The 16,146-nt window shown below is 42.3% G+C and overlaps 1 protein-coding gene across 1 annotated transcript in view; it reads left to right on the top strand.

Moving 5' to 3' along the window:
- The window catches only part of CDKL3 (cyclin dependent kinase like 3), a 97,380-nt gene extending 81,491 nt beyond the window's left edge, over nt 1-15,889 (top strand). The window contains exon 13 of the mRNA XM_029942427.1: nt 15,708-15,889. Coding sequence (XP_029798287.1) covers nt 15,708-15,755 — 48 coding nt within the window. The 3' untranslated portion in view covers nt 15,756-15,889. The remainder of the gene's footprint in view (nt 1-15,707) is intronic.
- The last annotated feature ends 257 nt before the right edge of the window (nt 15,890-16,146 follow it).

Here is a 16,146-nt window from a genome sequence, read left to right as displayed (position 1 = left end):
GTAAAACGGGCACATCTATCTTAAAAAACATACCCTTAATAAAATTAAAAGGGGGGACTGGTACCCTGTCAAGGGATCTCCCAGAAATCTTTTACACCATGCATTGTTTATTTTAAATTTCTTAACTTTGGATAAAGAAGGACGTTCAACTGCTGAACGTCTCTGGCAAAATGAGACACAAAAAACTTTTTGCTACCGTGCTTTGGAAAGATCCTTTAGATAACTAGTGGCATGGTCCAGACCCAGTTTTAATCTGGGGACGAGGTTCAGTTTGCATTTACCAACAAAAAACAGATGCAGCCAGATGATTGCCGGAGAGATTAGTAAAACAAATCGATCAAAACACTCAGTCCTCCAGGGAGAAAAAATCTCCTTGAGAGAAATCTTTGTCGTTTCCTTTAGGACCATGCTGGGAAAAGAAGCTTCAAAAGGAACCTGGAGAAGAGGAGGAAGGAACACATCAACAGTCCTTTCTTCGTGGATTTTATGGACTTTTACCCTATCCCCTTCCATGTTTAAGACCTATTGTGGTTTTTTTGATCTTGGTGCCCTTGAGCCCTGTTCTATTCTATAAGGTCATGGCTCTCCTAAGGCAGCAAAAGGCGCAGCCTACCCAGGTCCAGTATGTTAAGCTCTATACGGCCGATTCAGGAGGCCGATAAAAAGCTGTGGCAAGAGGCATGGGCTTAGTCAATGAAGGGTAAGAGAGGCCTTACCATCCTATCAACCCAAGCCAAGCGCTCCGACATATGCTTCTGAGTTTGCCCATGACGGGTAAGAAGGTTTGGCAGGCCTCCAACCCAAGCCAGGCACGGTCCATTCCTTGCCTAATAGGAGCTTTTTAAAAATCAGTTTTAAAGGGAGGACCTGTTGGGGACGGCCAAGTTTTCTGTCTGCCTCAGGCAAGGATTATCACTCCGTAGAGTGAGCCAGTAAACAAGATTTGCATCTGGAGGCTGGAGATTGCCATTTCCTGGTCAAAATAACTTTGGCGACTGTCTTGCTGAGCTAGACGTGAGTGGCCAAGGCACACAAAAGATCAAACCCGTATTCAGTGTTAGTTCTCCATCCCCCAAGATTGCTGAGGCAAAGTCTGGGCGCTTCTTTGATATGCATTCGACTCTGTAGCCTGCCTAGGTCAGCTTGCCTTGTCTTCCCCCCCTGAAGACTGTATAAAGAACAGTTCTTTGAATAAACACTCTCCTTCGCCTGATCGGAGAACCGTGAGTTCTGTCTTTACTCTTTGCGTCTCCCTCTCCTGCCCCCTTTTCCTCTCCCTCCGTCAGGAAAAGGACCCGCGACGATTCTCCTCTCCGGATTCTCCTCTCCGCCCTGCTGGTCGGGGCGGATGAAACAGGTACCGCCGATCGCCAGGGACGAGCGGCCGGCCATCGGGTTACGGGTTACGACAATTGGTGCCTCAACGCGGGGCTCAGTAAAGTAACGCGACACTGAGCTCCGGTTACGACAAATGTATGTGTGGAATAGTCTTGAAACTAAAGCCAGGCAAGGTCAATAAAACAAGGAGACTCTCACTTACATACAGCTGCAATAATTCTAAATGCAATATTAGCAAGCAAAATCCAGAATAAATAAAAATGGTCCTGTATAATAACAAAGTTGGGTTTGTCCCAGAATGTAAGGTTGATTAGGAAATATATTGCTTTAGTCTACCACTCTAACAGGTCAAAGAGGGGAGAAACACATTTATTTTAGACAAGTCAAGGCAGGTCACAATTGGGAAATTACCCAATTTATATTATTAAATCTAAAATATATAGTAAATTCCCTTAAAAATCAGTAAAAAAAAAAAAAGACAACATACGTACAAATGAACAAAGGACGGAATCAAATTTCACAAAAGCAGGAAGAGAGTGGGCAATACTCTGACTTACTTTTTTTTTTTTTGAGAGAGAGAGAGAGAGAGAGAGAGAATGAGTGGGGGAGGAGCAGAGGGAGAAGGAGAGAGAATCTTAAGCAGGCTCCATGCCCAGCGTGAAGCCCAACGTGGGGTTTGATCTCACGACTGTGAGATCATGACCTAAACTGAAACTAAGAGACTAAGCTTCATTAATAAGCAGGGATATGGAAATTAAAACCACAGATTCCAGTCTCAGCTCACTCAGTAGGCAAACTAATTGTCAATTCCAAGTGTTGATGAGGACACTGAGCACTGGAATCTTTCTGACACTGCTGGGGGAGAACACTGGGGCAACCACTGTGGAAAATCTGGCATTATCTAGGTAAAGCTGTAGATGGACTTACCCTATGTCCAACTGTTCCTCTCCTTGGTGTTTACTGTAGAGCAAGTCTTGCACATAGACTTCAGGAGATTAGGATAAGGGTGTGTCCATGAGTGTTGTTTGTTATAGCAAAAACTGGAAACAATTCAAATGTTCATCAGCAATAGACTGGATAAATAAATAGTAATTTAGTACACACACAGTGAAAATGAATGAACTACAATACATGCATCAACATCAATACATTTCATAATATCTCTCATTAAAGTAAGTCAAGGGGTGTCTGGGTGGCTTAGTCGGTAAAGTGTCTAACTCTTGATTTCGGTCTAGGTCATGATCTCACAGTCGTGAGATCAAACCCCACGTTGGGCTTCACGCTGGGCATGGAGCCTGCTTAAGATTCTCTCTCCTTCTCCCTCTGCTCCTCCCCCACTCATTCTCTCTCTCTCAAAAAAAAAAAAGGAAGAGTATGATTCCACATGCACAAGTTAAAAACATGCAAAACTATATCTTAAATACACAATATATGATCAGATTACAGAGAAAGTCCAAGGAAGATAAACACAAAATTCAGGATAGCAGGTCTGTCTGCTGGGAATGTGAACAGAGAGTGTTCCACGAACTTCAATGGCACTAGTATTGTCAGATTTCTTGAGTCATGGTTCAAAGGAGTTTGTTTTATCATCATCATCATTATTATTACTTAAATATGCTAATTATATTTTGTCAGTATGATTTTTTAATAATATTTTAGGGGTGCCTGGGTGGCTCACTCGGTTAAGCGTCCAACTTTGGCTCCGGTCATGATCTTGCAGTTTGGGAGTTCAAGCCCCACGTTGGGCTCTGTGGTGACAGCTCAGAGCCTAGAGCCTCTTTCATATTCTGTGTCTTCCTCTCTCTTTATGCCCCTCCCATGCTCATGCTGTCTCTCAATAATAAATAAAAACATTAAAAAATTTTAAAAATTTTTAACAAAAAAAGAAGCAATTTTAGGATGGCAATGAGTATTGCTCTTGGAAGTCAATACAAGAAGTGCAGGACTCTTCCAGAACTCCCCCACAGATGATTATCTGATTTCTGTTTCATTTTTTAATTTTTAAATTTTTATGTGTACTTCTATTGTGAAATATTTCAAAAAATACAAAAGTGAATAGAGAATTATATAATAATCACAAATGTTTATGACCTTATGTAAAAGTGTTGACGCCCCTTGTGTAACCCTCTCCAATTATATTCCCCTACTTGCACCCCAATAACCATGGTTTTGAAATTTCTATCTGTCGTTTCCATGCTTGTCTTCCTAAGTTTTTGCATGTAACCTTAGGAGTTTGTATTGTATCACTTTTATTGTTTGACGTATTTGGCATCTTATATAAGTAGTATTATTCAGGATGTATCCCTCTGCAACACATTTTCCCTAACATTTTAAAAAAGTGTGTATTTATTTTGAGAGAGAGAGACAGTAAGAGAGAGAGAGAGCGAGCGAGCGAGAGAGAGAGAGAGAGAGGATCCCAAGCAGGCTCTACCCTGTCAGCACAGAGCCCAGCACGGGGTTCGACCTCATAAACTGAGAGATCACGACCTGAGCCAAAATCAAAAGTCTGACACTTAATGGACTAACATTTTATTAATGTTTATCCATGTTTATGTGGCAAGTTTTTTTTTAAGTTTATTTATTTAAGTAATCTCTACGCTCAATGTGGGGCTCAAACTCATGGTTCTGAGGTCAAGAGTTAACATACTCTAATGACTGAGCCAGCCAGGCACCCCGGCAGGATTTTCTGTATCCAGTTTTAAATTATGTTTCCAATTCTCTAAAATTTAAAAAAATTATTATTGTGGGAAATTTCAAATATACACAAGAGTAGACAGGGTATCACAGTGGCCCTCCATGTACTTATTACCCAAATTATTAATTATCAACCTGTGGTCAGCTTTGTTTCATGTATTTCCCCACGAATTTCTTCCCCTCTTATATTATTTTGGAGCAAATCCCAGACATCATTTGATCCTTCCCTAAATATTTCAATATATATTTCCAAAAGCTCAGACCTCTTCTTACAAAGACATAATTCTATGTCTTTATAAAAGTTATTAACACTTTGTTAATACCATCAACTATTCAGTGTTCAAATATATTTCTCATATTTTTGTATTCTGTTTAAATCAAGCCTTTATTTTAATTGTTTAAGTTGCTGATGGGCTGCTCTGCACAAGGCATGGAGTGAAGTTCTCTCGAACATGTGTTGGGTTGAAGATTTCATTCTGAGTGGAGGTGCAGCTAGCTCACTCCATTGATGGGCTGAGAATCTAGACTTCTTCAAGTGGCTTGTGGAAACTGACAGCCATTTCCACAAGTATCTGGTTTCTACATGACTGGTAATCATTTAACTCTGTGATAAAGTTGCTTTTTGGTCTTTTCATAGACCCTGTGTCAAGAGCTCCTATAACTTAGTTTTATTCTTAACACCCCATTGGTTGGCTATGCAGTTACTCAATATTTACCATAACAAGGAAGATCTAAATATAATACGTCTTTGTTGACTAGTAATTCATGCTAAGCAAATACTGATTTGTCATCTTACCAGTCTTGTTCTTTCTCGAAACTGAAGAAGGGTGTGGGATGAGATGAAATTGTAAGGTGATGACAGAATGATTATAACCCAGAAGACACTCTACGAAGGTATAGTTTTCAAACAACTAGCAGTCCTCATCTCTCACGTTTTACATCTGTATTCAATATACTTACAGCTTTTCCTTAGTCCGTCTGTCTAACATTCAGACTCTCATCCATCACTTAGACTAATGCAGTCTGGCATCCTCTACCAGGCCCATCATGCAGGCTTGAAAGTGGTGCTCTCCTTATTGGCACACTGGTGCCTATGTGACAATTTGAATATTTTATTCTTTTTTGGGTAAAAAAAGAAATTATTTGGAGTAGAAACACGAGGTTACTTATGCTAGTGATTAGAAGCATCACTTTTCTGAGTGTGATAACATTAAGATAAAGCTGAGCTCCTGACCGGCACCTAAGAGCATGAATCTTTAGTCCCATCTGGACTCTAAGGCACATGCCAGATGACACGCTCAGTTGTGAAGAAAGGAAAAAAAGGAAACACCTAAAAATGTTGGAAAATAAACTGTTTAATACTATGAATAAAATGCAAGGTATAATTAGGGATTTTATAATATATTTAGCTTTCTGGGAATGAACGGTCCTTAAAACATTTAAGCCCATTGTTTGACCATACTTCTGACTTTTGAATCTGTTTTCAGAAACACAGACCGGCCCTAACTGAGTAATGCTTCCTCTCTCACAGTTCCCCACAGAGCTAGAATTCTGGAGGTGTAGTGAGGAAACCAGCCTTCCCCCCAACACCCAACCCTGCAACAAGGTTGTACAGCTCAGCCAGCCTGGAGTGGGGGGCCATGGGAGAAAGGGGGGGCGTGGTCTGCTCTAGCCTGGAGAATCAGCCAGCCACTCCTCTTTCCTTAGCAGCTCAGAGCAGTTACTCCGGGAGAAGCCGTCTTGATGGCACACGCCCAGCCACACGGTCAAAGTATGCTGTCCAGCTGCATTGTTTCCTGTTGTAGCAGGTGCTGCAGGTGTCATCTTATGGTATTTGGGCGAGGCAGGAACTCTAGCAGTCTGACTTGAAGTCTTGTTGACACTGGGAACTCAGCACTGACTTAAAACCTCATTTAGTGCAAGACAGAGGACTCCTTCAGCAATTAGGACAGCTGGGTTTCTGCAGCTGAAGCCCAGTTGGAGACGGTGACCTCATGGTTTTGACTTTCCCACGCTGGGTTACATGATGCAGCATGGTAGTGAGGCCTTCACCGTCTCTTCTGCCCTTCGATTACAAATACACCAGGAATGCACATCACAGTCGCATCACCAGGGAAAGGAGGCTAGAACTACTTCTAGCTCTGTGCCATATCTTAGGTCTAACACTTTGTATTTGTTTTGGCAAAAGTTTTGGGAGCAGAGAAGTCCTAGTGGGATTGTATCATCTCAATCTCAAAGCATCACTGCTTGTACCTTTCCCTGGATAGGTCCTCAAACTCAGCTGTGTTCAATTGTATTTGACTACATTTGTTCCCTAGAGGTAAATTCTGTTTAGTAGCCAGGGAAATGGTCCCTGTATTAAAATGTAGCTCATACTTAGAGATTCTTTTGTAAAAGAGGACCTTAGGGAAATAATATCATAATAATAATGAACCACAACTTTATTGAACAAATAATGGTGAATTGTATTTGGGCTGCCAATGTCTGTTTGCTAACTAGATGCTGAGCACAACTTTCATGGCAAAGAACCAAGTTTTCTTCATTTTTTTATTCCTTATGGTGCTTACTGCACGGCAGGGATTCCACAGTGTAGAAGAGAAAAGATGTGTATCCGAATAATAAAAATAATACAAGACAGAAAGTTGTGAGGAGAAAGAAGTATGAATGGTCTGTAGGGTTATGGAGGAGAGATGACCTTCAACTGGGGGAACTATAAAGTCTTCAAGGGGTGGTGTCTCTTGACAGATAGATGGACCTTAGACTGAAATAAGAGCTATAATATATTGGATATTTATTATGTATCAGGCACTGAGCTAAACATTTTACCTGCTTAATTCAACCTAATCCTCCCAGCAACTCTACAAGAAAGGTAGAGTTAATCATTACCATTTTAGAGCTGGAGAAACTTGTGGCTCAGGCAGAGTAAGTGATTTTATCAAAGTCACTCAGCTGGTTGGTAACAGAGCCAGGATCAGAACCAGTCTGACATAAAGGTTATGCTCTTAAACACGAGGCTATACGTTCAGACGTGAATTTAGTGTTTCATTGTTTGATCAAACTTGCCTTATGTTCTAAACACACTTACTAGCTGATGTGGCCGGAAACTAGAGTATGTGGAGAGTAGAGAGCAGTGAGGAATGAGGCTGTTCCAGTAAGTCAGGGACCGATCTCAGAACTTGGAATGCTATTCTAAAGAGCTAGGGGTTTGGGGAAGGTGCTGGAAGCATTAAATGCTCATTAGTGAAGTGGCAGGACTAGATAAGTGCTTATGAAGACAACTTGGTGTGAAGGGGGAGGAGGAGAGGTGTGCAAACCAGTTAGGTGACTCCTGCAGTAGTGGAAAGGCATGCACAGCCCCAGGAAGATGTGATTGCCTCCTGCGAGCCTAGCCGGGATTGTTTCATTTTAAGGAAATAAAACGTTCAAAGCTCTAGTCTCACAACATGAGAGAAAACATGAGTTAGCTTTTTTTTTTAATTTTTTTAATGTTTTATTTATTTTTAATATAGAGAGAGACAAAGCATGAGAGGGGGAGGGGCAGAGAGAGAAGGAGACACAGAACCAGAAGCAGGCTCCAGGCTCTGAGCTAGCTGTTAATACAGAGCCTGACGCGGGGCTCGAACCCATGAACGTGAGATCTGACCTGAGCCAAAGCCGGAGGCTTAACCGACTGAGCCACCCAGGCGCCCCATAAGTTAGCTTTATAAAATGTGCTCTTTTGGAAAACTTTAAAAGTAGGATTTGATTTAGGGAATTTTTTACACATAAATCTTTGGGAACTGCATAAACCAACCTCTGTGTTTATGTAATACTCTTTTTATTAATTTTAAAAAATGTTTATTTTTGAGAGAGCGAGAGTTGAGGAGGGGCAGAGAGAGAGGGAGATAGAATCCGAAGCAGGCTCCAGGCCCTGAGCTAGCTGTCAGCACAGAGCCCGATGTGTGGGGTTCGAACTCTTGAACTGTGAGACCATGACCTGAGCCAAAGTTGGACGCTTAACCAATCGACTGAGCCACCCAGGTGCCCCTGTGTTTATATAACATTCTTAAAGGAAACATTTGTCAATCAGTACAAAGGAATACAGGGAGTATGTATATATCCCTAATAAAAAACCCTCCCCCCCCTTTTTAACATGACTCTACTTTCTCTTCACTTCCTTATGAATGACACTAAAGGATTTTACAGGTCCAATAAATTCCTGTAATATTTCCAAAGAAACAGAAACCAGTAGAATTAGGCATTGGAAGACTCTCATAGACTGTTGCTTCTGGATTGTGGGCTGGATTTGCAAGTAATTCCCTCGCCCACGGTGCTCACTCACATTCCTGAGCTATGTGTATAGCTCTTGAGGGAACGTGAGTGACACCATGGCATTGGCTAATTACGTGGAGCCTCTAATCCAAGAGAACTGCTCATAAGGAGGCAGGCTCTCTAATTTTCCTTTCAGGGGGATTTCATCCCCTGATTTCCCCACCCTGAAGTTCAGAATAAACAAACAATAAATATTAGGTTGACTATGAGATTCCATCACCCACTCTCGGAGGTTTTATTGGCTAAGCTGGCAATGAGTCCCATTTCATTGTACAGTCTGTGGGAATGGCAGTATTTCACACCTCTCCTCTGGTCAACACCTTTTTTTCAAAAAATTTTAATGTTTGTTTGTTTGTTTATTTATTTTGAGAGACACAGAAAGAGAGACAGAGTGCTAGTGGGGCAGGGGCAGAGAGAGAGGGACACATGGAATCCGAAGCAGGTTCCAGGCTCTGAGCTGTCAACACATAGCCTGATGCAGGGCTAGAACTCACAAGCTGTGAGATCATGACCTGAGCTGAAGTCAGTCGCTTAACTGACTGATGAAAAGTTGTCCCCTGGTCAACACTTTTTATATGCTGACATGATGACCTGGATATTACAGAATTAATAGTTTCAAGTATGGGAGTGATTATGTTTAAAATGAGTTTTTATCTTTTGGAGTTACATATTGAATACTCATGAAATTATATTATGTCTAGGATTTGCCTCAAAATAACACTGGATGGAGGAAGTCAGTGCGGATGTAGATAAAATAAGGATGTGTATGAGTTGCTGGATGTTGAAGCTGAATAATGGGTGCATGGGGGATTGTTAAATTATTCACTATGTAAATTAGTGAATAATTATTTGCTTTATGAAAGGTTTACTTTTGTGTTTGTTTGAAACTATACACTATTAAATTTTTTTTTTACATTTATTTATTTTTGAGAGGCAGAGACAGAGCACAAGTGGGAGAGGGACAGAGAGTGAGGGAGACAGAGAACCTGAAGCAGGCTCCAGGCTCTGAGCTGTCAGCACAGAGCCCGACGTGGGGCTGGAACCCATGAACTGTGAGATCATGTCCTGAGCTGAAGTAAGATGCTCAAGCGACTCAGCCACCCAGGCATCCCAAACTATACACAATTTTTAAATGATCACTCTTTAGATTTTGGGTTGAATACTACAGTGAAAAAGAAACATTGATAAATTGTTTATAGAAAAATGTGCATAACCAGTCATTGTTCTTCTCAATGCATAGTACACTAGTCAGTCTGTTTCCTGTCTCCAAGCCTACACTCACTCTGTAGAGTTGTGATTAGTTTCCTATGCATTTGTCCATGCCTTTAATCTATATTCCTAGAGCTTTTTCTCCTCTGCCTTGTCTCTTTCATTAGATTAATCATCTCATCATGGCAGGACTTTTCATGTAACCAGCCCTTCATCTGTGGTAGTATGATTTCTCAAGAATGAAAAAATAAAATGTTAAAGATAAGAAAGGAGATCATATAGTATAAGCTAATATTTTTCAAAAAGGCTTGCAAAAGGTTGGTGATTATCTAAATGTCAGCTTATGTGTCAGGAACATCTGAGTCCAATTCAGACACAACAGTGATTCTCCCTGAAGCTGGGGGGGGGGTTACATCCTACTTTTTCTTCTTGTAAATCAGAAATAAGTTGGTCTCAGGGTAGAGAAGGGAGGGAAATGGGAAGGAAACAGAGATGAGAGAGGCAGCCATGTTCCCCGGTGAGCCAGTGATTATTCCAAAATTCATCCTCCAATGGTGGGGACTGTGGACCTGTCCCCCAGCGTCTGTATGCATAGCCCTGGGTCTCTGTCTTATTGGTGTGGCTCTAACACAGCTCTAGTCCTTCTAGGTTGGTGAAGTTGTCGCCAGAAGTCTTCTGTAGCAACTGCAGCCCCTTTTCCTCTTTTAGCCTACAGTTGTAGAAAATTTTATTGCTGAGAAAGGTCAAAGCATCATTTTTAAGGTTATCCAAAGGCCCTGAATGTGCACAGACTTGCTCCAGGTCATATAATTACGCACCAGGGCCCATAGTAGACAGCAGGTCTCAGCACTTTTGGCCAAGTCCCACCTCCTAGAAGTTCGTTTTGAAAATTTCAGGCTAATAAGAAGTAAAGTGATATGTTAAGAACTATGATCTGTAGCTTGGGCCTTGAAAGGAAGTGTAGGACAGGTGGCTCACCTGCGGAGATGTCTGAGTGAACTCTATGGGGAAGTGGTGATGTCGTCAGCCCTTTCTGGCCTCCACACTGAAACTGGAACTACATTCTCAGTTAGGACACAGAGGAAGTGAAGTAGATTCATCATTGCTTAAGTAGCCTGGTATGAGGAGCTGGGATTCTCGCTTCTCTAGATGTTGATGGAGGCAACAGGAGGAAACTTTCTCATGCACATGCTGGGCCCCAGCTGAGAAGGGCTGGGAACTGCCGGTTGTCAGAATGGACCCATTTACCCGTGTGCTCCGAGCAGCTCCCTGGGAATTGCGGTGGGCTCCTGTCTTCTCTATCATTGCTCAATTCCTCCAGGAAGTTTTCTTTAGGAGAAACCTTTTAGACTAGTTCTTTGTGGATAATTGCCAAATGTAGCTCTGCTACAACAGGTATGATTTATTTGATTATTTGAACATTTCTGCCACCAAATGGATATTAATATTTGAAAGAAAGAAAGAAAATTGGGGCACTTGGGTGGCTCAGTCAGTTGGGGGTCAGCTCAGGTCATGATCTCATGGTTTGTGGGTTCAAGCCCTGTGTCGGGCTCTGTGCTGGCAGAGACTGGAGCCTGCTTCAGATTCTCTGTCTCCTTCTCTCTCTGCCTCTCCTGCACTCGTGCTCTGTCTCTCTGTGTCTCTCAAAAATGAATAAACGTTAACAAAAAAAAAAATGGCCAAGAAAATCAACAGTGAGCACATTCGTTCTCCAGGGGCTCAGGAGAGCAGACATAGCAGGTTATCTGAGCTCTGGGAGTCCTAGACAGGCTCTCAGCACTCCTTTGTCCTCTAGGAATAGGTTTTTTTTTTTTACATTTTATTAATTTTTGAGAGACAGAGTGTGAACAGGAGAGGGGCAGAGAGAGAGGGAGACACAGAATCTCAAACAGGCTCCAGGCTCTGAGTGAGTGGTCAGCAGAGCCCGACGCGGGGCTAGAACCCGTGAACCGTGATATCATGACCTGAGCTGAAGCTGGCCGCTCAATCGACTGAGCCACCCAGGCACCCCTATTTATTTTTCATTAAGTAATCTTTATGCCCACTGTGGGGTTCAAGCTCATGACTCCAAGATCAAGAGTCACATGCTTCACCAGCCAGCCAGGAGCCCCTTTTAAAACTATTCTTATGAGCTTGAGCTTCTCAGAAGAAAGATACTTTTATTTAATTTTTAAAGGTTTTATTATTTATTTATTTAATTGTTTATTTTTGAGAGAGAGAGAGAGAGAGAGCACCAGTGTGGGAGAGGCAGAGAGAGAGGGAGACACAGAATCTGAAACAGGTCCCAGGCTCTGAGTTGTCAGCATAGAGCCCAAGATGGGACTCAAAGTCACGACTAAGATCATGACCTGAGCCAAAGTCGGACATTTATGACTGAGCCACCCAGGTGCCCCTGGTTTCCATTATTCTTAATGATAAAACCAGGGGACTGGGCTGACAGGGCTGGAAGTAACACTGACTTTGGATTCACATTGTGTAGAAGGCACCCCAGACCTCTTTAAAGGTCATTAAACATCAACAAGCCAATGGTGTGATTTAGGGACTCCATGATGTAGGGATGGGAAGCTAACCAAGAGACACTGTGGGTACAGGTAAGCTCCAGGACCCTGATGAGGTCATGGATTTCTGGTGGGAGGGATGGGAAGGGATGAAGTTATGTTGGAACCATTTGAGAAGGATGAGTCAGGTCTCAGTGGGTGGTGGATACCTTGTCCTGTGTCAAGTAGTCAGGCCATTTGTGAATCTCTGTATGTTTCCTGACATGTGGCAGCCATCTCTAGGTTTTCACCTGTGCTCCTCTTTCTGTTGTTGTTGTTTTTTAACATTTATTTATTTATTTTGAGAGAAAAAGAGAGAGAGAGAGAATGTGCACACATGAGCAGGGGAGGAGAGAGAGAGAGAGAGAGAGAGAGAGAGAGAGAGAGAGAGAGAGAGAGAATCCTAAGCAGGCTCAGCATGGAGCCTGACTTTGGGTCCTATCCCACAAACTATGAGATCATGACCTGAGCCGAAATCAAGAATTGGATGCTTAACCCACTGAGCCACCAAGGCGTCCCATGTGCTCCTCTTCCTAAATATGAAGCTTATGTTACAGTTTTTATGTCACAGGGCCACTTAGCGGTCTATATTTTCCAGACCCTCATGTTAATGCATAGAACTGATCTGTACTTTTGTTCTTCTGCATTGTTTCAAAGCCCACCCTTGCATATTCACAAAAGCACACATTAACAGTAATGACTGTGGTATTCAGTGTGGGTCACATCCTTGCGTGATTGACTGTTATCCAGGCTTATTTTTTTTTAAAATTTTTTAGTGTTTATTTTTGAGAGACTGAGAGAGACACAGCATGAGGTGGGGAGGGACACAGGGAGTGAAGGAGACACAGAATCTGAATCAGGCTCCAGGCTCTGAGCCGTCAGCACAGAACGCGGGGCTCGAACTCACAAACTGAGATCATGACCTAAGCCAAAGATGAATGCTTAACCGTCTGAGCCACCCAGACACCCCTATCTAGTCTTATTATAAATACTGAAGTGTAGTTCTAAATTTGCAAGCATAATCCAGAAATGCAGTTATAGATTGATTTTTGAAGTTGCCTTTCAGAAATCTGAAAATCCCATTGACTCTTTTCTGAAAAAAATTATAAATTAAGACTTCAGTCTTCTTCTAGATGTTCTCATTGTGATATCCTCATTGGACAACTGAAAAAACATCAGCATGAAAATAACAGCTTTCTAAATAACTTACGTGTTTCATTTATCTCCATACACAGTTATTTTTTTTAATGTTTATTTATTTTTGAGGGAAAGAGAGTGAGGGGGTAGGTGCAGAGAGAGAAGGGGAGAGAGGATCCCAAGTAGACTCTGCGTTGACAGCAGCGGACCTGATGTGGGGCTCAAACTCACAAACTGTGAGGTCATGACATGAGCCAAAGTCACATGGTCAACTGACTGAGACACCCAGGTGGCCCCTCCACAGAGAGTTATTTTAAGAGAGTTTAAATAGGAGCACCTGAGTGGCTTAGTTGGTTGAGCGTCTGACTTTGGCTCAGGTCTCAATCTCGTGGTTTGTGAGTTCGAGCCCCGCGTCTGAGCCTCTCTTTGGGCTCTGTGCTGACAGCTCAGAGCCTAGAGACTGCTTCAGATTCTGTGTCTCTCTCTCTGCCCCTCCCCTGCTTGCGCTTTCTCTCTCTCTCTTAAAAATAAACAAACAATAACAATGTTTACTTAATTAAGTGAATTAAAAAAATAAGAGGGTTTAGATATATCTGAATGGTCACTAAGAATTTCTGATGGATTTGAAACCTAACCTGTTTAAAAGAGTTGTCCAGGTTGGTTGAATTCTGGCCTGTCCGGGTGGCCTTGAGAAAGGACTGTCAGTTCTTACTTGTGTCAGTCCTGGGACGTTCACCAAGGGGCAAAGGCAAGATGTCTCAGGGCCAGATGTCCACTATTTGTGGCAAAGCCCCTCAGAGCTGCTGCCTTGCAGATATGAAGCCTTTTTGATGTTGCCTTTCTTCCAGAAATCCCATTGACTCTTTTCTGAAAAAAATTATAAATCTTTTTTTATACTTCACACGTGTCCTGTGACAACAGGACATTAAGCATTAAGAGAAAAGATGTTTCTCTGCCATTTCCAAGGCAGAGTGAGGGATTAAATTACTTGGGCTGTTTGCCTTGGGCTCAGGCAGGTGTATCTGTACTACCACCCATGTACTGTAGCCATGTCTGACACCCCAGTTCCTGGGCAGGTTGTAAACTGGCCATGGTGCTCCCACACACTTCTTCAGCCCAAGTATAAAGTGCCCAGGCAATGTAGCACTGCTTGATCAAATCAAGTAGACACAGATCCTACAATGACATTTCTGTGGTCAGTTGACAACGGTCCCCTTTCCCACACTAACCAGGAGTGATGTTGCAAACAGCTGAAACGTGGTAGAAGTGAGAATTGGGGAATGTTTGTTGGCAGGGCCACCTCCTACAGTTGTGCCCTGAATGAGACTCCTCCTGAGGGGGTGAGTTAGAGCTGAAACCCAGTCTGGGCGCCACCTTGCTGCACCTTGCATTTTACCGTGGGGCAGTTTTCTCCGAGACGAAGAGGTACCTTTTCTAATGCACTTAAAGACACTGTATGGGTGAGGGGTTCCCACTGTATGGGAAGAAATGGCTCCACAGGTCCAAAATGGGTCCCATATGAGGCTGCTCATGGCAGCATTGTTTTGGGTGCTGGGAAGTTACAGGCACTGGGAGTGCCCATTACTGGAGTATTCCGCAGCAGTCAGGGATGATGGACTGGATATGCACACAGCATTGTGGACAGGTCTTAAAAACAAAGTGTGGAGTGGAAACAATAAGACAGTGAGATCTGTAATACAATGCTACTGTGTAAATTAAAAGACACACAAACTGGACAACAATACACATCCACATGAACACGTACAGGCCAAAAAGTAAATTCAATGTATTAGAATGGTTCTTTGCAAAAAGAAAAGATAGTATTGAGGAGTGAGAATAGGAGAAAATGCAGACACACATACCTAAAAGAGTGACCTTGTCTGGACCAAGTGCCATGAACTAAACAGTGTGATTAATTTAATCCTCTACACCTGAGGCCTAGTAAGTTTCAAAAACTTCAGTGCCCTGGGCCTTGCCATTTGAGGCATTCCTCACCCCAACTGTTGGCCACCAGCATAGCTAGATCAGCATGATCACCACGTTTTAATAATCTCATTGACAGAGAATTCTATCTGGACTTGTGTGAGCTTCATTATAACATACCTGCCCCTATCAAACTCAGGGATGTCTGCTGCTATCCTGGTCCTTAAAAATCCTTGGAAGTTAACTTGCTTTATCTGTATTATTCTATTTTCCATATAGCCATAAACAGAAATGAAAGCATTTACTTCCTTAATGATTTTTTTTTTAAGCAGCCTTCTTGCAGCATGGAACACAAGCAGGGCTTGAACTCACAACCCTGAGATCAAGGTCTGAACTGAGATCAAGAGTCAGATACTTAACTGACTGGCCACATAGGCACCCCAATTCCCTGTGAATTTAATCAATCTATAAAAGCTATGTTAATGAGGAATAGGGACTGCAAAGAAGAAAAAAAAAACCTGAATTCTGTTTATCTTGGTTTCCACTTTTTGCTTTTAGCCAAGGCTTGCAGCAGAACGGGCCTATCGTCATTGTGACACAGTGTAGAAGCTTCTTTCAAGATTAATCTGGAACATTCTACATGAATGCAGTCGAAAGTACCTGATGCATAAAACTTGCACCATTTAACAAATATATGAGTAACTCCAGCACTATTTTTGAGATATTTCTTGGTCAACTCTGTGGAGTTTAAGCCAAAAAAAAAAAAAAAAAAAAAAAAAAGACCTAATATTCTTTGAAGAAAGTACCCTTTGAATAGGTTATCTGGTAAGTGCTAAGTTAGATTGAATGACCTTTTGCTATCCATTAAAGGACACCTCTTGCCCCTGTGGTATCTTACATGTATAAGAGAAGGTGCCTCCTGCCGGCAACGCAGCCCCACAGTCAGGCACGGGTGTAGCAGGTGGAGCTGGGTCTGAGCCCGGTAGCCCCTTTGGTT

This window comes from Suricata suricatta, chromosome 6 (genome assembly GCF_006229205.1).
Source record: "Suricata suricatta isolate VVHF042 chromosome 6, meerkat_22Aug2017_6uvM2_HiC, whole genome shotgun sequence".
NCBI lineage: Eukaryota > Metazoa > Chordata > Mammalia > Carnivora > Herpestidae > Suricata > Suricata suricatta.
The sequence above is the reverse complement of the archived record's forward strand: the minus strand, read 5'-3'. Positions and strand labels throughout refer to the sequence as shown.